General features: G+C 63.5%; 2 protein-coding genes across 4 annotated transcripts; both read right to left on the bottom strand.

The window, feature by feature from the left end:
• Positions 1–325: 325 nt before the first annotated feature.
• On the bottom strand, positions 326–14,885 carry KIF18B (kinesin family member 18B). Of its 2 annotated transcripts, XM_048047846.2 has the most exons (17): positions 14,604–14,783; positions 14,520–14,563; positions 13,718–14,067; positions 11,919–12,076; positions 11,307–11,411; positions 10,938–11,048; positions 9,178–9,375; positions 8,769–8,945; positions 5,569–5,643; positions 5,262–5,374; positions 4,816–4,936; positions 4,448–4,563; positions 3,415–3,629; positions 2,059–2,629; positions 1,258–1,353; positions 988–1,079; positions 326–709 (listed from the first exon to the last, which is right to left on the bottom strand). In XM_048047846.2, exons 3-17 carry the CDS (start codon positions 14,031–14,033, stop codon positions 597–599), a joined length of 2,577 nt encoding a protein of 858 aa, XP_047903803.2. In that variant the 5' UTR covers positions 14,034–14,067; positions 14,520–14,563; positions 14,604–14,783; the 3' UTR covers positions 326–596. The 2 variants fall into 2 exon arrangements, with proteins under 2 accessions (XP_047903803.2, XP_047903804.2); XM_048047847.2 differs by lacking the exons at positions 14,520–14,563; positions 14,604–14,783 and adding an exon at positions 14,811–14,885.
• A 732-nt stretch (positions 14,886–15,617) lies between these two features.
• On the bottom strand, positions 15,618–22,641 carry C1QL1 (complement C1q like 1). Of its 2 annotated transcripts, none has more exons than XM_048047870.2 (2): positions 21,836–22,626; positions 15,618–16,379 (listed from the first exon to the last, which is right to left on the bottom strand). In XM_048047870.2, the coding sequence occupies exons 1-2, from the start codon at positions 22,397–22,399 to the stop codon at positions 16,200–16,202; spliced, it is 744 nt and encodes a 247-aa protein (XP_047903827.2). In that variant the 5' UTR covers positions 22,400–22,626; the 3' UTR covers positions 15,618–16,199. The 2 variants fall into 2 exon arrangements, with proteins under 2 accessions (XP_047903827.2, XP_066837938.1); XM_066981837.1 differs by lacking the exon at positions 15,618–16,379 and adding an exon at positions 19,658–20,182 and having other exon boundaries at positions 21,836–22,641.
• Positions 22,642–22,944: the final 303 nt, after the last annotated feature.

Below are 22,944 nucleotides of genomic sequence, written 5' to 3'. Positions count from 1 at the left end.
TGGGAGATGGGGCTGAAGGTACGGGGCCAAAGGGGGAAGCCATGGGGAGCCCGCCCCTGGGAGCCAGAGCCTTTTCCAGGCCCGCTTTGGAGGAAGCCAAAACCCAACCACTGCTCCCTGAGCGAGGGGGAGGCGAGGAGAAGCAGCCACATGTCTCCCCTCGCCCCTCTGGTTTTAAACTTAAAGATTTATTAAAAATGTGTTATTTCTTCTCATCACCCATCTGTTAGCACTCGACACCCTGGCGCAGAGTAGAGAGGGGCTGAGACGTATAATATAATACAAAATATATAGTATAATATATAATCTATCTATAATAATATATAATAATCCATCTATATATAATATAATATATAATAATCCATCTGCTACAAAAATACGGGGCGCTGGGCCGAGGGAGAGTACACGCAACACAGGAGGCAACTGGGACCCCCCAGTGGGGGGAGCTGGAGGGAGGCAGGGGACGGGGGGGGTGATAACTGCAGGTGGCAGGGGAGGTGGCCCTTCTGCCAGGAAGGAGAGGATGGGGCCCAGAGGAAGAACTTTGGCAGCTGGGTTTGGGCCCCCAGGAGAGGACTGGGCCATGCTGGGTGCCGTCAGCACAAGAGTTTTGGGGCTTGCAGTGTGGGCGCAGGGTAGGCGCTGCCGCGCGCTGTCAGCTCCTTGGCGCTGTGCTTGCCCTTCCAGCCGAGACCAGCCTGAGGATGCTCTGAGGAGAGAAACAGGAGAGGAGGCGATGAGGCAGCTCTGGGGCAAAACCTGAAAGCCAGGCCCCCTCCTGAAGGGGATCCCAGCACTGCCAGCTCCATCCCCCTTTATATCCCACTGCAAGCACCCGCTGCCCTCCCCCGAGGCTCAGGCCAGCGCCTGGAAGCAGCAAACACCGAACAGCATCTGCCACCAGCACCGGACGTACCCCTGCCAGGTACTCTGCCCCCAGCAGCCTGAACTTCACAAGGGGGGCGCCTGGCTGGGAGCGGGGCTCACCTGGGATGCGCAGGGGCTGCGCCGACCTCTGGCTGCTGCTGGAGAGCTGGGCGATTCGGCTCGGGAGCCCGCCCAGCGAGCACGAAGCGGTGCTGTGAAAGAAAAAGGGGACGTAGAGGGATGGCCATCTTAAATCCCAGGCTCAGGGCAGACGTGGATGGCCCCCGTCCTCCCCAGCTGTCAGCAGGCAAGGAGGGGGCTCCAAGCCCCCGAGGGGAGCAGCCAGCAGCCCTCGCAGAGCGCTCCTGGCCCCCGTCTCCGTTGTCTCACCTCACCGCTCGCCCCCACTTCCGCGCCGACGCTTTGGAGACAGAGGAAGGCTTGGGGATGGAGGAGCCCCTCATGGCGAACACCGGGACGGAGGCGCTGCAGCCAGGGAAGAGAGGGTTAGCACAGGGGTGCCTGACCACCTTGCTGGGGGGCAACCAAGGCAGGGAGCAGAAGCCACACACAACCAGGAGAGCAGCCCAGTTTCATAGGGGAAGTGATTTAAACATGGTTAAAGCCTCAAGAAATCTGCACGGGAGGAGGCAGCTGCCCCACCACCACTGCTCCCCGAGACACTCATGGTCGCACCAGCCCCTGCGCCTCAGTTTCCCCAGCTGCCCCCTGCAGGAAATGTTCCCTCAGGTCTCCCACGTTACCTAGGGCACCCCAACCTCTTTCCAGACGGCCACCCAGTTCAGCAGCACAGGCCATAAAGACAACACTGCACAGCACCGCTGCTCCACTCCGACCTCTCCTTAGGGAGAGGCACTGCCCCACCTGCTTCCCAAGAAGTACTTGGGGCTCAAGAAGCCACCTGGAGGATACTTCTCCGAGTCCAAAGGGAAAAAGGAAAAGGAGGAATAGATTTTTTTGGAATACTTCTTATATCTGAGCAAGCAATTCATGCACAGGCTCAGCCCACTGCTTGCAGGCTGTTTTCTGCCCTGTCTTCCCTCCTAGCCCAGCTGTGGGGATCCACAAAGGCTCTGCGGGTGCAGCTCACCCAAAAAACAAGCTCAGGGAGGGGGAAATCCCCAGCCATGCAGGCAGCCCTTCCACGAGCCTGGGCGCAGCAGCACTAACCTGGGCACGAAGGGGCCACCCTGCTTGTCTAAGAGGCACTGGGCGTTCTCGCAGCTGGGGAATTCGGGCAGGTTGAAGGTGTCTGGCTTGGCCACATCAGGTGAAATGCTGTCCTCAAAGAGGTCGAAAGTCTTGTTCAGGTCATGGCCAGCCAGGACAGTCGGGGTGCAGTAGTTCTGGGCAGCCGATGTCATCAGGGACGTGCATCTTTTGGTGACTGTCAGCGGGCTGATTCTGGGGGTGCAACTCGACAGCAGCTGGGAGGATTTGGCGTCTTTGAAGCAGGGTGTGCGCAGGCTCTGCATCGCCTCGGGAGCCTCCGGTTCTCTCCTGGAGCCCTTCCGTAGGCCCAGGGGGGAGGATTGCCTCTGGCGCTTCGCCTGCATTTTGAGGCTGTGGGGAGTTTCCCGTCTGGAAGCACTGCTCGTCTCAGACCTCCTCCTCTTCCTCACCAGGCCAGGAGCTGCCAGAGCGGGACTGGAGAGCGGAGCAAGCTGCTGCAAGCGCTGCACAGCTGCCCTGGTCACGGGGACGCTGGGCTCAGCAGCGGGCATGGTGGCTGCTGCCCTGGCTAAAGGAGAGAAGGAACACAGTCAGCCCTGCCCGCAGCGGGTCCCAGGCATCCCCGGCACCTCCTTCTGCCCCCGGCACGGCTCCGAGGTGTCTGCCCAGCCCTAGCCATGAACCCAACAGCAGCGGTTTGCCAGCAGGTTTTGCCATCAAACCATGCTCACACGAAACCCAGAGGGAGAGGCAGCGTAAAGCCCGACGTCTCGCCAACCTACAGGCACCGGACTGGTTCCAAAACAAACGCCCCATGGCAGTGCCCCGGCTGTCCCTAAGAAACGGGGTCTGCAGAGTCCACAGCTTCACTGCTGGGTTCCTGCCGTGGCACTGAGGATGTGGAGGAAGAGCTCAGCGCTGCTCAGACACAGGCTGTCAGACTACAGCTGGGCTGACTTGGGCAAACATACCAAGGAGTAAACAAGACTAGAAAAGATGAGAATCCGAGCTGCTGCTGCGGTCTTGTGGACCAGAAATATCGCTCACGTTTAAGCTGACTCGTGCACACATGCTGAACTCCCCCGGGACAAGTGCTGCTCACTGCTCCTACCGTGCCCCGGGCTGCCAGAGATGCTGGCTGGCCTGAAACGCTCGACAGAGCATGGCTGGGAGCCGCTCTCGGAGTTCCCCGCTAGGCACCGTGTCAGGAGGAAACTCAGCTCAGCTCTCAGCCTGTGCCCACGGCTGGGAGCTGCACCCTCTCACAAGCATCTCCTCCAAAGCAGCCCTCCAGCACACGCTGCGCCCCAAGGAACGGGACCGGGGACAGCACCGACTGTCCCAAATCCTCACCGTCACAGCCCCGCCGCGTCCTCTGGGCTGGGGTGGCCCCGTGGGTATCTGCGGATCCATTCAGCAGCGGGGCTTGCTCCAGGCTTGCACCAGCCTCCTGGTGCACCAGGCGCTCCAGTTGCTCGAATTCAGAGACCATGTCAGGAGTCAGGAGGTTGGCAGCCTTCAGGAGGGAATACTGCTTTCGGGCAACGCTCAGGATAGCGGCCACAAGCCTGGGACAGAGCGGGACGTGGTGTCAGATGAATGGACCTGGCCCAAGGCAGCTCCTCTGCATCCAGACCCAAGAACCAATTCACAGGTGAGCTTGGGTCAGCGTCACCCAGACCAGAGGCTCAGCACCACCAGCAGCACCTCAGGGACCTGCTCGAGGCGGGGCAGAACCCATTAGTACAGGTTTGGGCAAAGACGGACAAACTTTGAGGCTGTGAGGTACCAAAGCTGTACATCTACCGGAGGACCTGAGCCGCAAGGTGTGCGTTCACCTGGTGGTTACAAGGAACGCAACAGCATCCGTGCACTTTTTTGCCAGGCTTCAGGCACTCGTTAGCTCGGATAGAGGCAGACAGAGATCCAGGCACACGTTGAGGCCAGCCTCCCTCAAGAGACCTTTCTAGAGAGGTTCGTTCTGCCAAGATGCTTGGGGCAGAGACATCAGCAGATGGTGCCGCGGGAGCCCTGCCAGGGCAGGACCTTGGGGAGCCAAGGCAGGAGGAAAGACTTTGCAGAGGTAATTTCAGGACTGACAATTTGCACTTAAGGCTCCCGCAGCTGCTGTGCCTGGAAACCTCCCTCTGTCCATGGAAATGGCATTTCCAGGAGATCATCCCATGGGATTAGATCCCCGGGAGCTAAAGCTGTTCTTTCACACACGGCAGCCATCTGCAAGCAGAAACCTGCTCCTGCATCCGCGTGGGCTGTCCCTGGGATGGCTGCATGCAGCAGGAGGGTGGACAACGCATCCTGCGCGGGAAATGGCGCCAAGAGGCAGACAAGGGGAAGGGGCACGTGGGGGCAGCACAAGGACACTCACGTTTCTGTCTGGCTGCTGGACAAACTCTGTAGAAGGCAGCTTGGTTTCCTCGTTCCTGGCTGGAGATCTGTCCCATCGGTTGCTCTGGGACTCCTGAGAGGAGTTTCCTCAGGAGCCTGAAGCAATAGCCAGAAGTAAGAACTCTTCTAGCCCAAGATTAGTTCATATTTGAACTGAGTTTGATCCCCCACAGCTGTTTTCTGGGAGGTTAAGGGGTTTTGCTAGCAATATGCAGCTCACGCTGAGCCAGGACCCCGCAGACCAGCTGAGCTCCTGCCTTCTCCTAGCGCACCAGCTGTGCTCCGAGTGTATCTGAGCCCCCAGCTTGTTGTGCCAAGCCCTTGCGTGCTGCTCGCCCCTTCTCTCACCTCCTCCTCCAGTTCCAGCTGTGGCTGAGCAGCCTGTCCAGCTCCCAGTTCCTGCTGCCCTCCATCACCCATCCCGTGAACACCCAGGGCTGAGCACGTCTCCGGGACAGCTTCCTCCAACCTACAGCAGTCAGAGAGAAAGTCACTGAGACAGAAGATCCACTGAGAAAGCCATCACATTTGACTGAGAAGTTTGGGCATGGATCAACCAGGACAAGACGCGGCCTTTGCAGCCCAGCTTCCCTCGGGGCTTGCATGCTGTGGTCTCTCAGGCCCATAACTACACCTCAACATGGTCAAGATGACGACGCACGCTGGTGGAGAAGCTCCTGGGCTGACACCTGGGCTCTGACCAGCTCTGAAGCTGCGCAGCCCTACTTGGCACAGGGGATGCCAGGAGGACCCAGCAGCTCTGCCCCAATTCCTTGCCAGCCCCACAACCTCACCTGGGCAACCCCGCTGGGCTCCAGCTAGGGGCAGCCAGTGGTGCTGGTGGCTGCTTCTCCGCGTCACGTGCGGCGTCCTCGTAGGCACGGAGCTTCGCCCGCAGATCTGCCACCTGCAGGGAGGGATCAGCTGCTTCACAGCTGGCTCTGTGACCCCGGGGAGCTCAGAGCTCCCCGAGAGGCTGATGCCACTTTCCCCATGGGCAGCACTGTCGCACAGCTCAAAGAGGACCACGGAGCTCAGAGGCGCACAGCCCAAGCAAACCACGGCTAAAGACAGAGCCCTCCCTCCTTGCCAGCACCTCACCTCTGCTTTCAGCTGCTCACAGATCACAGGGTATTTACTGATGTGGCAGTCGAGGCTGAGGACGTTGCTCTTCAGCTGCAGAGACAGGGACGAGCGAGAGGTTAGAGAAGCACTGGGCAGCACATAGCCCTCAGCCAGAGCCGGAGCAAAGCCCGCTCCCGGGTGGCTGCAGCGGGCACCATCTGTACTCAGGGACCTGCTGTCCCAGCCACGAGCCCTTCTGGGCTCTGGGCTGAGGGGCTGTAGCACAAGACCGGGCACTCAGCGTCCTCAGCTTCATCCTGCCCGGAGCAGCCCCCATGGGTGGATAACTCAGGCTGGAGCACGGAGACACCTAGTAACCTACCCCACGTACCAGGGCACGTTGCAAAACCCAGCTCACAGATTTCACAGATTTCTCTAGGTTGGAAGAGACCTCAAGATCATCGAGTCCAACCTCCGACCTAACACTAAGTACTCCACTAAACCATATCCCTAAGCTCTACATCTAAACGTCTTTTAAAGACCTCCAGGGATGGTGACTCCACCACCTCCCTGGGCAGCCTGTTCCAATGCTTAATAACCCTTTCGGTAAAGAAGTACTTCCTAACATCCAACCTAAAACTCCCCTGTCGCAACTTTAGCCCATTCCCCCTCGTCCTGTCACTAGGCACGTGGGAGAATAGACCAACCCCCACCTCTCTACAGCCTCCTTTCAGGTAACTGTAGAGAGCGATGAGGTCGCCCCTGAGCCTCCTCTTCTCCAGGCTGAACAAGCCCAGCTCCCTCAGCCGCTCCTCGTAAGACTTGTTCTCCAGACCCCTCACAAGCTTGGTCGCCCTTCTCTGGACTCGCTCGAGCACGTCCATGTCCTTCCTGTAGCGAGGGGCCCAAAACTGAACACAGTACTCGAGGTGCGGCCTCACCAGAGCCGAGTACAGGGGCACAATCACTTCCCTCGACCTGCTGGCCACACTGCTTCTTATACAGGCCAGGATGCCGTTGGCCTTCTTGGCCACGTGAGCACACTGCTGGCTCATATTCAGCCGACTATCCACCAATACTCCCAGGTCCTTCTCGGCCAGGCAGCTTTCCAGCCACTCATCTCCCAGCCTGTAGCTCTGCTTGGGGTTGTTGCAGCCCAGGTGCAGGACCCGGCACTTGGCCTTGTTGAACTTCATGCAGTTGACCTCAGCCCATCGCTCCAGCCTATCCAGATCCTCCTGCAGAGCCTTCCTGCCCTCGAGCAGATCGACACACGTACTTAGCTTGGTGTCATCTGCAAACTTACTGAGGGTGCACTGGACGCCCTCATCCAGATCATCGATAAAGATATTAAAGAGGACCGGCCCCAGTACCGAGCCCTGGGGGACTCCACTAGTGACCGGCCTCCAACCAGATTTGACTCCATTCACCACAACTCTCTGGGCTCGGCCATCCAGCCAGTTTCTAACCCAGCGAAGCGTACGCCAGTCCAAGCCACGAGCAGCCAGTTTCTTGAGGAGAATGTTGTGGGGAACGGTGTCAAAAGCCTTACTTAGGTCAAGGTAGACCACGTCCACAGCCTTTCCCTCATCCACCAAGCGCGTCACTTGGTCATAGAAGGAGATCAGGTTCGTCAAGCAGGACCTGCCTTTCATAAACCCATGCTGACTGGGCCTGATCGCCTGCTTGCCCTGCAAGTGCCGCGTGATGACCCTCAAGATAATCTGCTCCATGAGCTTCCCTGGCACTGAGGTCAAACTGACAGGCCTATAGTTCCCCGGGTCTGCCCTCCGGCCCTTCTTATAGATGGGCGTCACATTGGCTAGCCGCCAGTCAACCGGGACCTCCCCCGATAGCCAGGACTGCCGATAAATGATGGAAAGCGGCTCGGCCAGCTCCTCCGCCAGTTCTCGCAGTACCCTCGGGTGGATCCCATCAGGCCCCATCGACTTGCGCACATCCAAGCTCCGTAGCAGGTCGCCAACCATTTCCTCATGGATAGCGAAGGCCACATCCTGCTCCCCATCCCCTTCCACCAGCTCAGGGCACTGGGTGTCCGGAGAACAACCGGTATTGCCGCTAAAGACTGAGGCAAAGGCGGCATTAAGCACCTCAGCCTTTTCCTCATCCTTAGTAACTAGGTTTCCCCTCGCATCCAGTAAAGGATGGAGATTCTCCCTAGTCCTCCGTTTCGCGTTGATGTATTTGTAAAAGGATTTTTTGTTGTCTTTAACGGCAGTAGCCAGATTGAGCTCCAGATGAGCTTTGGCCTTTCTAATTTTCTCCCTGCACAGCCTCGCTACATCCTTGTAGTCCTCCTCAGTGGCCCGCCCTTTTTTCCAAAGATTATAAACCCTCTTTTTTCTGCTAAGCTCCAGCCGCAACTCTCTGTTGAGCCAGGCCGGTCTTCTTCCACGCCGGCTCATCTTTGGGCACGTGGGGACGGACCGCTCCTGTGCCATCACGATTTCCTTCTTGAGGAGCGCCCAGCCTTCCTGGACTCCTCTGCCCTTCAGAACCGCCTCCCAAGGGACTCGGCCAACCAGCGTCCTGAGCAGCTCAAAGTCAGCCCTCCGGAAGTCCAAGACAGCAGTTTTACTGGTCCCCTTCCTGGCCTCGCCAAGAATAGAGAACTCTACCATTTCGTGGTCACTCTGCCCCAGACAGCTTCCGACCACCACATCTCCCACCAGTCCTTCTCTGTTTGTGAAGAGAAGGTCTAGCGGGGCACCACCCCTGGTAGGTTCACTGACCAGCTGCGTCAGGAAGCTATCTCCCACGCTCTCCAGAAACCTCCTAGACTGCTTTCTCTGTGCCGTGTTGTGTTTCCAGGATATGTCCGGGAAGTTGAAGTCCCCCACGAGGACAAGCGCCGACGATTTTGCAACTTCTGTCAGTTGCCTATAAAACTCCTCATCCGTCTCCGCATCCTGGTTCGGCGGTCTATAGCAGACCCCCACCAGGATGCTAGCCTTGCCGGCCTTCCCACGGATCCTAACCCACAGGGATTCAACCTTATCATTCCCAGCCTGGAGTTCCACAACATCAAAAGATTCTCTAATGTAGAGAGCCACGCCACCACCCCTTTTGTGCTGCCTGTCCCTCCTGAAGAGCCGATAGCCAGGCATTGCAGCACTCCAGTCGTGGGAGCGGTCCCACCACGTCTCCGTGATGGCAGCTCCTTTCCACCCGTCCCCAGCAGCTCCCCAAACCACAGCAGGTCACGAGGTCCTCACCGACAGCTTGATCTCCTTGGCCCGGTTGGCGTACTTGAGCGTGTTGTAGGTGTCCTCGTAGGCCAGCGCGGAGGGACTCACGGCAGCAATCATGACAGTGCGGCAGTTGCCTCCGATGGAGTCCTTCAGCAAGCGCGTGAGCTTGCTGTCCCGGTACGGGATGTGGGTCTTCTTGCTCTGCACCGAGATCAAGGGGCTGCTCAGCTTTTGGGACCTGCGCACTCAGCCCCAAGCTCTGCATCACAAGGGCACGGCCACGCTCATCCCACAGCACTTTTCATAGCCCAGCCCAGGCTGCCGGCCCCACCACGGCAGCAGAACCATCAGCCCTAGCACTCAAGGACACCCCTCGCATCCACCTGCCCTGCAGAGCCGTAGCCCGGCGGGGCCATGCAGGGAACAGCCTTACCTTGGCGTCAGCCAGCGCGTTGATGACGTTGATGAGGGCCAGCAGCGAGCGGTTGATATTGGCGCCTTCCCGGAGCCGTTCTCCCCGGGTGTTGGTGACCGAAGCTCGCTCCGAGCCTGCAAGGTCTATCAGGCTCATCTTGGATACTTGCAGGTCCTGAGTGAGGCCGACAACACGGTCCTGCTGCTTCACGTAGATCTGTGAAGAAAGAGAGCCGTGAGGCTGCAGCTCAACAGGGCACGTGAAGTTACCAGAGGCAGCTTCACCCGCAGAACAAGGTGTCAGTTTGTATAAAAGGATGGTGAAATGGATTACAAAGGCCAGGAGATGGGGCAAAGTCCTAAGAGGATCCCTACACACGGATAAGACAAGCCAAGACTCTCTGATGGCACGGGTAGCAAAGCCACGGGAGGGATCAAACAGGAATTGATAGAGCTATGGAAAATGATCAGCATTTCCTTGTGCGGGAGCAGTGTACAGCTGGTCGGATCCCCAAAGGGCAAAGCTGACGGGGAGCCCCGGTGCCACCCGGGAAACGCTTGCAGCATCTCAGCCTCAGCCCCAGATCTGACTGTGGATTTTGCCTCCAGAAGGATGCTGGAAGATGATCACCACGGTATAGGCTGGGAAACCCAAACCTGACAGGGGCTGCAAGCCCCCACACACAGCCTCGCAGTCCCTGGGAGCATTCAGGCGGGGTTCTCAGTGCTGAGCCCAGTTCCTGGCTTATGTGGGCAAGGCGGGACTTGCCACTGAGACTCCGCAGCACTGCTCCACAGCTTCACCTTCTGCAGGCCTAGAGATCCCCCAGGAGAAGCGGACACCTCTCCCAGCACCCCATAACGCCCTCAGCAGGCTGCTCGCCCCCCTGCCCAGCTGCCTGCCACGGGCCGAGAGACGTCCACGCTGGAGATGCCACTGATGGCAACCAGCCGCGCGTCCTCCCGCGGAGCCCAGCCCCTCCGCAGCCCCTGCCCCGGCTGCCGGGAGGCAGAGCTGGCAGCGGGAGGGCAGGCTTCCAGCGCCGCTAATGGATTCGCAGCAGGCAGGAGTCCAGCGCCCACCGCCGTGCCCAGCTGGGGAGCCGGCTGGGAAGCCATCCAGACACCTGGACTTCCCCTTCAAGCAGCCACGGGCAAGGCACCAGGTTCACACTGAAATTACAGTCAGAGTCCTCAGTCTCCCCACGCAGCCGTGACGGCCCTGCTAATTCAGGGGAGGGCCTGGCTGGAATTGAAATCAAGCGGCAGGTCTGTGCGGGAGAGCGCCGAGGAACCAGGAGCAAACTTACAGAGCAGGGAACGTAACTCCTGGCTCGGAGCCGAGGGGGATGACGGGGCAGACAATATGCCTGCCCCCAGCTGCCTGCAGGGAGGGACAGCCCCGAGGCAGGTCCCCTTTGCTCTAGGTCAGGTTCGGGCGCATCTCCCTACAGCTCACACACTCAGCCTGCGATAGGCGAAAACATCAAGGGGATTTTCAGCCCCTGGGAGGTGTAACACCAGGCTGGACCTGCTGGGACTGCTGGCTGGGGGGTGCAGCCACCAGCACGACCAGTACGCTCTGTCCCAGTGCGGAGCAGGCTAAGAGGCCTGCCCAGCCCCGTGTCCTCTCTTTTGGGATCCACGGCCGTTTTGATTTTCCCTGCAATTCACCAGGAGCAGCGATAGCGACCCTGCTACGCCAGGCCCAGCATGGGCTTGCTTCCTATCTCCCGCTCAGCACAAAGCCTGAGCAACACAGCAGCCAGCAGCCCTCACCTGGAACACCGCGTGTGAGCGGGAGGAGCTGGCGTTGGCATCTGTGGGGTGCTGCGTCCGGTTTTTGTTGCCGTTGGCCAACATCTCCAGGAGCTGCTCTGCCGATTTGGGCTGGAGGAGAACACACAGAGGCAGGGATCAGCAGGCTGGGCACCCCCTACGCAGGCACCGAGACAGCCTGACATCAAGCAACGGCAACAGCTCAGATGAAAGGCAACCCACTGCTCTGCGGGGTTCGCTTCAGCTCGGGGTCGTGTTTGCTGCTAGGAGCTGCACAGAAAGCACAACCCCTGCCTTCCCGTACGTTTGTTTTCAGAACTGGTTTAGCTGCAGCACTGCTCAGAACCCGCGCCCATCTTTTACACCCACCTGATGGAAGGAGAGGCCCTGGACCACGACTCCTTTCTCCGGGTCCTCCCGGATCGCCAAGGGGCCCTTGGGCTCCAGCAGGTCGTGAATCTGCTCGTTGTAGACCTGGAGCGGGGAGCCCGCAGTGAGGCTGAGGTCTGCTTCCCCAGCAGGGAGCAGAGACAAGCTCCGCGCATTGGGATCGCGCCCGACCCGATCAGACGCGCCCTCCCCGCCCCCCCCCGCCGCGACGCCCCGCAGGCCGCTTCCCAGGCGCGACACGGAGCAGCCGAGGGTGCTCTAAATGCAGAGGACGGCTCTCGAGGGCTTTGCTTGCAAGTCACCGTGCCACCGCTCCCCTGCGGCCCTCTGAGCCGGGAGGAGCAGATTGCTATGCAGACCGCAGGCACCGCGGCGTGTCAGCGAGCAAGAGAAACTTCCCGGGCTCCAGATGGGGGAGAGGCAGGGAGGAACCAGCAGCCCCAGTTCACCCAGGTGAGCCTGGTTCCAGCTGGGGCGCAGCTCTCTGGGCACCGGGGGCACTTGGTGTGGCCCGCGGGGGTCTGCGCCAGCCCCGACTGGTAGCAGGGGTGCCCCGGAGGCAGGAGGGGACGCAGCTCGGGCACGGCGTACCTCCTGGTAGGAGACGAGCACCTCGCAGCTCTTCTCGTCCTTCCTGGCTTCGATCCTCTTGTACAGCTCCACCATGGTGAGGTACATGATGCCGGGGCTCTGCTCCGAGCCCAGCATGGTGTAGGTTTTCCCCGCTCCTGTCGCACCGTAAGCGAACACTGGGGAGAGGAAGGGCGGACGTTTGAAGCTGTCGTTACCAGGAGCCGTGCAACGTTCCTGCAGCAGCCCCTGCAGCAGGGCTGGGGTCACTCCCTGCCTTCGTAGGGACCAGGCAGAGTGGTTCAATAGTTAATTATCCTCAGCACTGTCTGCACTATCCTCTAGTGCAATTCCTTTCTAGTTTCAGCTGTCAGCATCTCTAATTTAGCAGATAAAGACAGAACGAGTCCCCAAACCGTCACCCATTTAGACACTTTGAGGCCATACTCGAGTCACCCTTTAACCCTCCCTTTAACAAGCTGAGCAGCCCCAGCTCCCTGCCTCTCACTGGGAGGTGTTTCTTTTTCCAGACCTTGCAATTCATCTCATTTTTAACCCCAGTCTTTCAACACCATTTCTGAAGCATTAACATCAGAGCAGGTCACACTAATCTAGAGAGCCTCAGCCCTTCTCCCCATTAGCAACACTCTGTGCTTTGTGAATGTCTCATTCGAGGATCCGGGGTTTATTTTATGCAGATAGAGACTCAAGACATGCCTGCCAGGTGGGCACGGTGACAGAGGCAGCCTTCAGCGGCTCGCCGAGGAGCCAGGAATAGCATCCTCCGGTCCCGGTGCCCAGCCCGGCGCATGATGAGACAGGAGAGCCGTCGTCTCCCGCCCGGCGCCTGCCTTGCGGCAGTGACATGCTCGTTATGCCGCTCCTCTGACAGCCCGCGAACGGCACGAGGATCTGCAGCGTCGGGCGAGGAGCTTGCAGAGCCGGTCTTTATTTGCTGCCAGCCTGGGAGACGTGCGAGGGGCACAGCAGCCCCTGAGTGCCCTGACACAGGTGCGCCTCACCTGGCCTCCTGCTCTGACGCTCAGTGTACCCCCCAAGCACCGCTGGGGGGTAATGGCTCTGCCCATCGCAGCCTTTTGGCATGGGAAAGGACGGCAAAACCAAAGCGGCCTTTGCACTGTGAACCCGCTCCATCTCCTGCTGCTGTTCCAGCCCCAGCACGGGTTGCCTTCCCCCAGAACGCCACAAATGCCTGGAAAATGCCTGCCCGATCTCATTTCCTACAGCAGTGCCCATTTCCCTTCAACACATTGCATCTCCTAAAGCACTGAGCACCATCGTGGCCCTCACAGCTCTGCTGACTGCGACCCCAAAAGGGACCAGAGCCCTGGCTGCTGCCCCTGAGAGCAGGACAGTCGTGCCTCGGTCGCACACGACTCCTGTCGCCCACGCAGCACGTGGCTTGCTGTGTCCGCAGCTTGCTCCGGCCGTCGGCAGCACCCAACCCCCCTGCTCCACAAACTGTCTCCCGCTACACCTCATATTTCATTTCTCCTCGTTGACCTGAGGAGTCCAGTCAACGCTTTTGTGCCAGGAACACCCCAGGCCGCACCCCCAACCACCCCCAGCTCATCGCCACTTGTGGTTTTAAGGCTCTTTGCTCCTGCACCGCTGCCGTACGACCCAATCCCTCTCCAACTGCTCTGGGTATCCAACTAGCACCAAAAATTCAAGGTGTGAGAAGAGAGCAGCAGCCACCTGCCCCCTTGGGGACGCCCCATGTGGCGACCGGCAGCACGAGGGCCACATCCTGGCTCTGCTGAGCAGCAGATGGGACGGAGGCGGCGGCCAGGCCTTACCGGAGCAGTTGTAGCCATTGAGGACGCTGTCCAACACCTCCCGCGTGGTGTGCTGGAACACCTCCTCCTGCGTGGCCCCCTCCCCGAAAACCCGGTCGAAGACGAACTTCAGGTCCTTGCCCCGGTTCTTGGCCCCGCGGCCGGGCAGCGCGGCGCCGGGGGGGCCGCTGGGCTCCTCGGGGTCGAAGACCAGGATGTGCTGGTCGACGACGTGCAGCACGGTGTGCGCCGCCCTCTCCCGCTCGCAGGCGGTGGGGGGCCGCACGCGCACCACGACGGCCACGGTGCCCTCCTCGGGCGGGGATTCCAGCGCCATGGAGCTCGGCAGGATACAGCCCAGGGGCCACACACTGTGGGGGAAAGGGGTCAGCCCCGGGGCTGAGCCGGAGCGGGGGGACCCCCACACGGGAGCCCCAGCTCCCACCTCCCCAAATTCCTCCCCATCAATGCCACCCCCCCCCCCGTGCCCCTGCTCACACAGCTGGGGCCTAAACCCCCCGAGGGCGCTATAGGATCTGCCCCTCCTGTGCCCTGTTCCCTTCCTCCAGGGCCCTAACGGACCCTTCCACAGGGGCCCTACGACCCCCACACCCCTAGCCCCCTGCTTTGGGCCCTATACTGACCACTTCAGGCCCTATATATAGGGCCTGAATACAAATACATATATATATATGGCCCCCTGTAGGGCCCTATAGCCCCCCTCATCGGGCCCTATGCCAGTCCCTCAGGGTCCTATAGCCCCCTTTGAGCCCTATACTGACCTCTTCTGACACTATACCAACCCCTGGGGCCCCATACTTACCGTTTTAGGAGTTATACCGGCGCCTTGAGGCTTTATGGCCCCTCTGTGCCCTATAACGACCCCTTCGGGGCACTATAGCCCCTCCGTGCCCTATAACGACCGCTTTTGTGCCCTATAGCCCCTGTTTGGGGCCCGATACCCACCCCTTTGTGCACTATGACGACCCGTTGGGGCCCCACAGACCTTCTTTGGGCTCTGTACAGACCCTTTAGGGCCCCACACCGACCCTTCCGGGCCCTACAGCCCCACTTGGGGCCCCGCACGGCCCCCGGCCCCCTCCGCCCCACTCACCCGCCGCTTCCGTTCCTCCGCGTTCAAACCACCCGGCAACCGCCGCCCGCCCTCCCGATTGACCGCTCGCTCCGCCGCCTCCCATTGGCTCCCCCGCACCACGTGCCCCCCTCCCTCCCGCGCGAGGCCTCACGGGAGCTGTAGTCCCGCCGTGCCCCGTCCCGGCGGGCGCGGGCCGCCGCCATGTCGGGGTCCCGGGGGCGCTGCAGGGGCCGGGGGCTGGGGGCGGGCGGTGGTCGTCCCGCCCGCCCCTTCCCCAGGCGGCAGCCCCGGATCGCCGCTCCCCGCCTCCCCTCCCGGCTCACCGGGGCTGAGAAAGTTGCGTGGGGGGTCCCCAGCCCGTCGCCACAGCCACCCCGTGTCCCCAGGGGCCACCAGGCAATGTCCCCACGCCCGGTGCCACCTCTCGAGAGGTGTCACCGCGTCCTGTCACCGCGTCCTGTCACCGCGTCCTGTCACTCCCTGCACTCCTGTGGGACCCCACCATGGGGACAGCGAGCCCCTGAGGGGTCACACCTGCTGGCAGCCCCCCCAAGGGGACAGGCAGGACCCTGCCTCTGGGCAGGACCCTCTGGGGACACCTTGGTGGCATCGCCGCGTCACCCCCAGCCACGCTCCGATGGGGACACCGGCACCTGGGGACAGGCAGCTGCCACCCCAAGCGGGTGTGGGCCCCTCCTGGTGCCCCCATTTCCTTCTGCTGGGCTCTTGGGGGTGTGCCCAGGAAGGCCACGAGCCCACGGGACGCCGTCCCCAGGGCTGGGGACACTGGCTGTGCCCGACGCGGGGACAAAGACAGCACACGGGGAGAGGTCACAGCTCTGCTTTACCATGGAGTCGCCCGGGACCGGGCAGCGGTGGCCCCCCCGGCACAGCCCCGGTGCGGGGCGGGGGCACCCGTAGGACAGCTGCGCATCCTGTACATATACACAGCCCGGCGCGCCCGCAGCGGGGACCGTGGGGCCAAGCGGGTCACAGCCAGGGGACGCGGGGCGGGAAGGGGCAGCGCAGGGCTTCCCCCGGCTCCTGCCTGCCCGCTGCCCCTCTGCTCCCCCAGCCCCGAATTAGCAGCGGCGGGGTGAGCGGGTGGTGGGGAAGCGGGGTTTTGGGGCCCCACAGCCAGCCGGGGTGGACGTCCTGGACCTCAGCGGGGGGGACACCGCGGGGCTGGACAGCAGCAAGGGGACGCCATGGGGCTGGACAGCAGCAGGGGGTGGCCACGGGGCTGCACAGCAGTTGGGGGGATGCCGTGGGGCTGGACGGAGGACGGGGATCCCATGGGTCCGAACCATGGCAGAGGGGTGCCGTGGGGCTGGGTGGGCGTCGGGGGGTGCCGTGGGGAGGTGCCGTGGGGCTGGACGGCCGCGGGGCGATGCCGCGGGTCCAGGCTCAGTCCGAGTAGATGATGAAGCCCGAGAAGGTGCTGTACTTGTTGTTGTTGCCGCCGTGGGCTTTGCCCCCGTCCAGCTTGATGAAGACCTCGTCACCCGCGTCCAGGTGCAGGATGACGCTGTTGCTGGCGTAGTCGTAGTTCTGGTCCGCGTCCTGCGCGATGGCGCTGGCCCGCACCTGCGCAGGGGACACAGCATTAGCCTGGCTGCATCCCGCGTCCCTCCCTCACCCGTGGGTCCCCACGTCCCCGTCTTGACCCCACGTTCTGCAACCCCGAGGGGCACCCAGCCCCGGCATCAGCCCCGCGTCCTGATGGCCCTGCCTCAGCCCCGGCTGCGGGGGATGCAGAAGAGCAGCTTCTGTGCTCCTGCTGCTCGTCTGCAGCTGCAAACGGCTCCTGCACGCCCGTGGGATACCCATGGGTGCCTGGGGGCACGGTTCCCACTCCCTTCAGGCTGCCTCACACCCACACCCACGGGTGACCGGGACCCAGACCGAGGAGACAGCGCCGGCATGGGGACATTGGCAGGGCTCTGCCACCACGGTGGCACCCGGCAGCCCCCTGAGGCTCTCCCAGCCCGGCAGGCTCGTACACGGGGCCACAGCTCGGGTGTGGGGCGGGAGGGGATGCTCACATCAACAGCTGCCCCCAAGCGAGGACCCGGCAGAGCCCGCGCCTGCCCAGCAGACGCAAAACCTCCTGGAGAAGCAGCGCCGCGGCTGGAGCCTGCTGCTGATACGGAATTATTTGGGTAATCAAATCTAAGCCGGCGCTGGAGCCTTGCAGCGAGATCTCACAGCGCCGGGTGACAGTGACAAGACGGCAGGTAAAATCCCGTGTGAAATACAAAGCGATGCACCGGGGAGAAGTGGCTCCTAATTATAACTGACAAGAATGGGCTCTAAATTGGCTGGCGCTGGTCAGGGAGGCTCTGCTGAGCAGCTGCGGGGCCCCAAACTGGTGGCAGGAGGAGGGAGGCACCCGTGGCACCCACAGCCAAGGGTCGTGGCCACCCCCTGGGGACACAGCAAGGCCACCCCCAAAAGCCTCCGGGGGTAAAGGCAGCGCAGCCGAGGCAGCGGCGTCTCTCCAGCCTGCGGGAGCGAAGAACCCCACCAGTCAGGAGCTGTTCATTCTGGAACCTACTGATGGCCCAGCACAGTCCCACGGGGGTCGCTCTCACACACGCAGACACCCCTCGTGCCGTTGCGAGCACCAGCACCGTCACCACGCTAAAAGTCACCCCATTTCCATCCCACCACGTGGCACCATGCAGCTTACAAGCACCCCCATCCTGGGGGGGGGGACGACTCTCGGGTGCAGCACCCCGCTCCCTGGGGGACGCTGGCGGCTGGCCACACGCTGCCACCGCGCCCCGTGGGCTGCGGTGAGGAAGAGGAGGGTGGGAAGCAGCAGAGGGAAAGGGGAAGCAGGAAGAGCCACTTGGCTCTGCCACCCCCCCCCCTCCCCAGCCCTGTCCCCGCTGCAGCGGGAGCCGCGCGGTGCCATCCGTCTTCCCTCGTTAAGGGGCCGCCTCGTCACCGCGCGCCCGCCAGCCCTCCTCGCTAACCAGGGAAGATAAATGGCAGCGCCGGGGCCGGGCTGAGCAGCTCCCGGCTCCGCGGCGGCAGGGGAGGAGGGGGTGCCACCACGTCGTCCCGACGGCCTCGTCCCCATGACCACGGGGGACACAGGGAGCAGGGCACACCGGGGCGGCACAGGCGGCCAAGCGCTGCTCCGTGCCTCAGTTTCCCCACGGCACTGCCCTGGGGAAGAGCGCAGCCCCTAGAGAGGGGGTGGGAAGGGAGAAGCAGCTCAAAATGGGGACATGGCACCCAGCGGGGGGGGCTGGCCGCTGTCACCAACCCAAGTGACCCTAAGGCTGGGAATAGTCCCCCCCGGTGGCAGGCTGCACCCACGGGATGCAGGCAGCCCATTGCCCACAAAGCCCGGCCACTGCAGCCATCGCGGCCCCATGCCCTGTCCCCTGTTGTCCCCCACCATGGAAGGACGTCACGGGGTGTTTGGGGACACCGGTCCCTCCGGCACGTGCCTGGGACCAAACACGCTGCCCTTGGGCGCATCTGGGCTCCCCATGGCGCAGCGGGTGCCCACGTCCCTGCAGACCCACGGACACGTCTCCCTCTGTCCCACCTTGGGGACAGTCCCCGTGCTGTCCCCGTGGTGCCCACGGAGTCACCTGCACCCTGCTCTCACCGCCGTCGGCTCCACTGCAGCCCAGCCATCACTTGTCACAGCCACACGGCCAGCTGGGGACGGTGCCTGCACCAGGACACTCACCTGCACCGCCACCTGCTGCCAGCCGCAAGGGACCCGGGTCCCCAATCCCACCCCAAACCTGCTGCGACCCCAGGGGACGTGGCACAGCCCTACAAAACGAGGACGGCCCTCGCCCTGCGACGGTGATGCCGTGGTGACATCCGCTCCCGCACCCGGGTGGCACCTCCAGACCCACCGCGGGGACGGGACAGGCTGGGACGAGGCGGCGGTGGCACCCCCGCGCCGCGGGGCCGCGCTCCCACCACCACCCAGCTCCAACCCAACCGAGCTGCCCCGGCCGCCCGCCCGTCCCGACCGCTCGCCTTTCTCCCAAAGACCAACTCGTCGCCCCGCTCCCTCCTCGCCGCTCACCGAAACGGCTACAAGCTAATACAAATAAGAATAATTAATGCTAATTAATCATCAGGAGCTGCTCCCTCCCGGCGCCGGGGCTCCCCTGGCTCTCATTAACTCGAGCACCGGGCGGCGGTGCGGGGGCGATGGGCTGCGGGACCTCGCGCTCCCCGGGGCCGGGGCTGACGTGGGAGCAGAGCGGGGGCCGGGGGGGATGGCGTGCGCCCCCCGGGACGGATGGGGCCGGAGGGGCCGGGGCTGCACCAAACCGCAGCATCCTCCAGCGCTCGCCGCCCCGCAGCTTATTCCTGCGCAAAAATAACGCGGGGGCTCCCGCTGGGGCTGGGGCTGGGGGCTCGGCCGATGCCGGGAGCGACATTTGTTCACGGGGAAGCCAACCGCGTCCCCCGGGGCGTCACCTCTGCGAGGAGCAGGTCACCGAGCCGGGCACGAGGACTGCAGAGGAGTCCGAGGGTGATCTGGTGATCTGCAGCCTTCCCGCGGGGACGCTGCCGGCGCCGGCTCGCCCCACGCAGCCCCGGCAGCAACAAAAGCCCGAAAGGCACCGCGGTGCCCCCGGCCCCTGCGCCCAGGGGTGCTCAGTGGGTGCCCCCCCGACCCCCCCGGGGTGCAGCCCCCTCATCCCTGCGCACCCCGGGCCGGCTGAGCATCGCCTCGCTCCCGCAGGGCTGTGTTTCCAGAGCCCAAAGCCCAATTCCTCTGCTTTTTTATACGTGTTTTTTTTTGGTACCTTTTTAAACTCCCTCCACTCCAGCCCCGTGCCAGCCCTCCCTCCCGCCCAAAGCACTCAGCCACCTCCCGAGCTGCTTATTTATAAATATTTGAGCGGTGATATCTTGTTGGTAATTAGTACCCGGCGCGTGGAGATGGCTGCGATTCAGGCGCCCGACGAGGACCGCCGTTATGATGATTAAGCTGTATTGCAGGCGCACGCCCGGCTGATTTTATTTACTCTTGACAGGGGCTTTGTAGCTTCTGGAAACGCATCTGTTAGCACCTCGCCGCGCCGGCACAAGCCCACGGCGCGTGGGCCCCGCGGTTCACCAGAGGCTCGCGCTTGCCCCGGTGCCCCAAGCTTTGAATGGCGAGGATGCAGAAAGGGATGGGGTGGTCGTGCCCCCCCCCCCCTTCCAGCTCGGTTTTGGGGGGGGGTCGGGTTCCCGAATGCTGCGTGGGCTTCTTAGGGAAGGAACAAGCCATCCAGGTGCCGTGGGAGATGCTCACCCCGCGAGCAGGGGACGCCACGCGGGTGATGCTCCGAGTCGTTGCCACGGGGAAAAGCACCCCGTGCGCTCAGGCATCGCCGCGATCCCCCAGTTCGGGGCTGCGAAAAGCAGGTGCAAGCGAAGGGAGGGAAAAAAAAAAAAAACCAACTAAAAGAAAAATCCAACTGTTCGGTCACAGCAGCTAAGTTAAGATGCTGGGGGCTCCTGCCCTGCCGAGCCCGAAGCTTCTCGGAGCGAAGCGCTGGAGCGCAGCGGCTGTGCCGGGGGTGCTCGGCTCCCCAGCGATCACAGCCCGAGGATGATTTTGGGTTCATAACTCACTCTAGGCTTAATCTGGCAGCCTGGAGGCTTAAACTCGGGTGCGCGCTGAAGTGCATCAGGGTGCCAGGAGCGGGGCTTCGCGTGGGGGGAAGATAAAACGGCAAAAGCAACGGCGGGCAGGAGCCGGGGGGAGCGGCAGCACTGCCGCGATTCCCTGCCCGTCCTTCCCCGGGGATGGATCCCGGCCGCGGCAGCACGACCGTGCCGCAGCCGCCACGGTGACACCGGAGGAAATTCAGCTCGGGTGACATTTCGAGTGTGACAGCCAAGGCTCCAGCGAAGGCTGAGGATCTGCGCCTCGAGTCGCGGGTGGGGGGAACGGCGGGGGGAAGAGGCGCCGTTTCGGGCATCACCCGAAAACCTCGGGGATGGTGCTCAGGGGCGTCTCAGAATTTGGAGGATTTGGGGATGGAGAGGGCTGGGGGGGCTGCCGGAGGGCAGGGGTGGCAGGGCCAGGGCCAGCCTCTGCCCCCCCCTCCCCATTGCGCAGATGCCCTTCAAGGGTGACGCAGGGACCACCAAACCCCGAGCTGCCCTTCAGCATGGGGGGGCCACCAGCACCGGGGGGAGGCACCAGCACCAGGAAGCCAGTCCCATCCTTGGGTCGCCCAGGGTGCCCCAGGGGCTGTCCCCAGGGCAGGCAGGATGTCCCACGGGTGCGTGGCTGCGCAGCCGACCGCAGATAGGGACATCTCTCCCAAAACAGGTGCCGGGCGCTGCGGACCCGGCTCCAGGGTTGTGGTGCCCAGGATGCGGGGCAGGGGCTGCGCAGCCCGCTCGGTGCCCCCCTCGAGGCCACTGCAGATGCTGTCCCTGCGGAGGAGTCCCCAGGGTAGGGCAGCCTGCATGGTCCATGGGGATGCTGGCATGGCTGGGGAGGACAAGGGACCTCAGGGACATGGCAGGAGACCACGAGGACACCCCGAAGGCATGGCAGGGCACATCTGCAGGGCCAAGAAAAGGACCCAGAGGACCCCCTGGGGCACATCGGGGCCCCCTGGGTGCACGGGCAGAGCACATCTCCTGCGCTGCGAAAAGGATGGGGCATCCAGAGCCTTGTTTGTGGGGCTGGGAGGAGGAGAGAGCACCCCGGGGGGGCACCCAGGGCACATCTCCGGGTGGGAGAGGAAAACGGGGCACCTCAGGGTGCTCCCGGAGTGCATCCCCGGAGCTGGGAGAAGGAGAGGGCACCCCAGGGGGGATGCAGAGCACGTCCCCGGGGCTGGGAGAAGGGCAGGGCACCCCGAGGGTGCACCCGGAGCGCGCTGCTGCTAGCAGGAGGCGGGCAGGGCACTGCCGGGCTGCACCTCCAGGGCCGGGGGAAGGTCAGGGCACCCCGGGGAGGCCCCAGAGCCCTTCTGCAGGGCGAGGGAGGCGGCAGCAGCTCCGGTCCCTGCAGCGCGCAGCCCGGCGCGGCGGCCGGCCCTTACCTGGCCGTTCTTGCAGAGGTCGGCCCACATGCTGGTGCCGTCGCCGCCGCGCATGAGGACGTGGTAGGTGAAGAAGTAGGTGCCGGGGATGGCGCAGGTGAACTTGCCCGAGGCGGCGTCGTAGCTGTTGCCCAGGTTGGTGACCACGTCGTCGAACTTGAGGATCTCGTAGCCCTCGTGCGGGTTCTTGAGGCCGGCGTAGAAGGCGACGCGCGGCACCGTGCTGTACGTGGCCGTGCTCACCGCCCCCGTGGCCCCCGGCCCCGGCAGCCCGGGGGGTCCCGGCCGCCCCGCCTCGCCCCGCGCCCCCGGCGGCCCCGCAGCCCCCGGCGGCCCCGGTTCCCCGGGGGGGCCCGGCGGGCCCGGCTTGCCCGGCCGGCCCGGTTTGCCCTGGGGACCCTGCACCAAGGTGGAGGGCGGCGGGAGGGGGCCCCGCTCGCCCAGCGGCCCGGCGGTGCCGTAGGGCTCGCAGACCATGCGGCAGGTGCCCAGCATCTCGTAGCGGCCGTCGGCGCCCGCCGAGCTGACCAGCACCGGGATGAGCACCACCAGCACCAGCACCATCACCACGCCCGCCGCGGCCGCCAGCAAAGTTTTGCGGCCGAGGCTGAGCCGCCGCCCGGCCGGGGCGCGCTGCCGCCCGCCGGGGGGAATGGTGCCGGCGGGGGGGGGCGAGGCGGCGGCGGGCAGGGCGGCGGCGGCGGCGGCGGGCAGGGAGGCGGCGGCGGGGCTCGGCGGCGGCCGCTCCGTTCCGCTCCGCTCCGCTGGCTCCGGTGCGCCCCGCGCCCGCCCGCCCCGGACACGCCCCCTCCCGGGAAGCCACGCCCCCTGCGGGGAGACCACGCCCACCTCGCGCCCTGGACACGCCCCCTCCCGCCCACGGACACGCCCCCAGCGGCTGTGGGCACGCCCAGCCCGGCGGTGAACACGCCCGTTCCCTCCCTAGCCCCGCCCATTCCCATAGCCCGCCCCCTCCGTCCCTAGCCCCGCCCACTAACTCCCTAGCCACGCCCCCTCCGTCCCTAGCCACGCCCCCTCCGTCCATAACCACGCCCATTAGCTCCCTAGCCACGCCCACCAACCCCTCAGACACGCCCCCTCCCTGCCGC

This window comes from Anser cygnoides, chromosome 22, assembly GCF_040182565.1.
Source record: "Anser cygnoides isolate HZ-2024a breed goose chromosome 22, Taihu_goose_T2T_genome, whole genome shotgun sequence".
Taxonomy (NCBI): Eukaryota; Metazoa; Chordata; class Aves; order Anseriformes; family Anatidae; genus Anser; species Anser cygnoides.
Note: the sequence above shows the minus strand (reverse complement) of the source record. Positions and strands in the feature narration are given on the sequence as shown.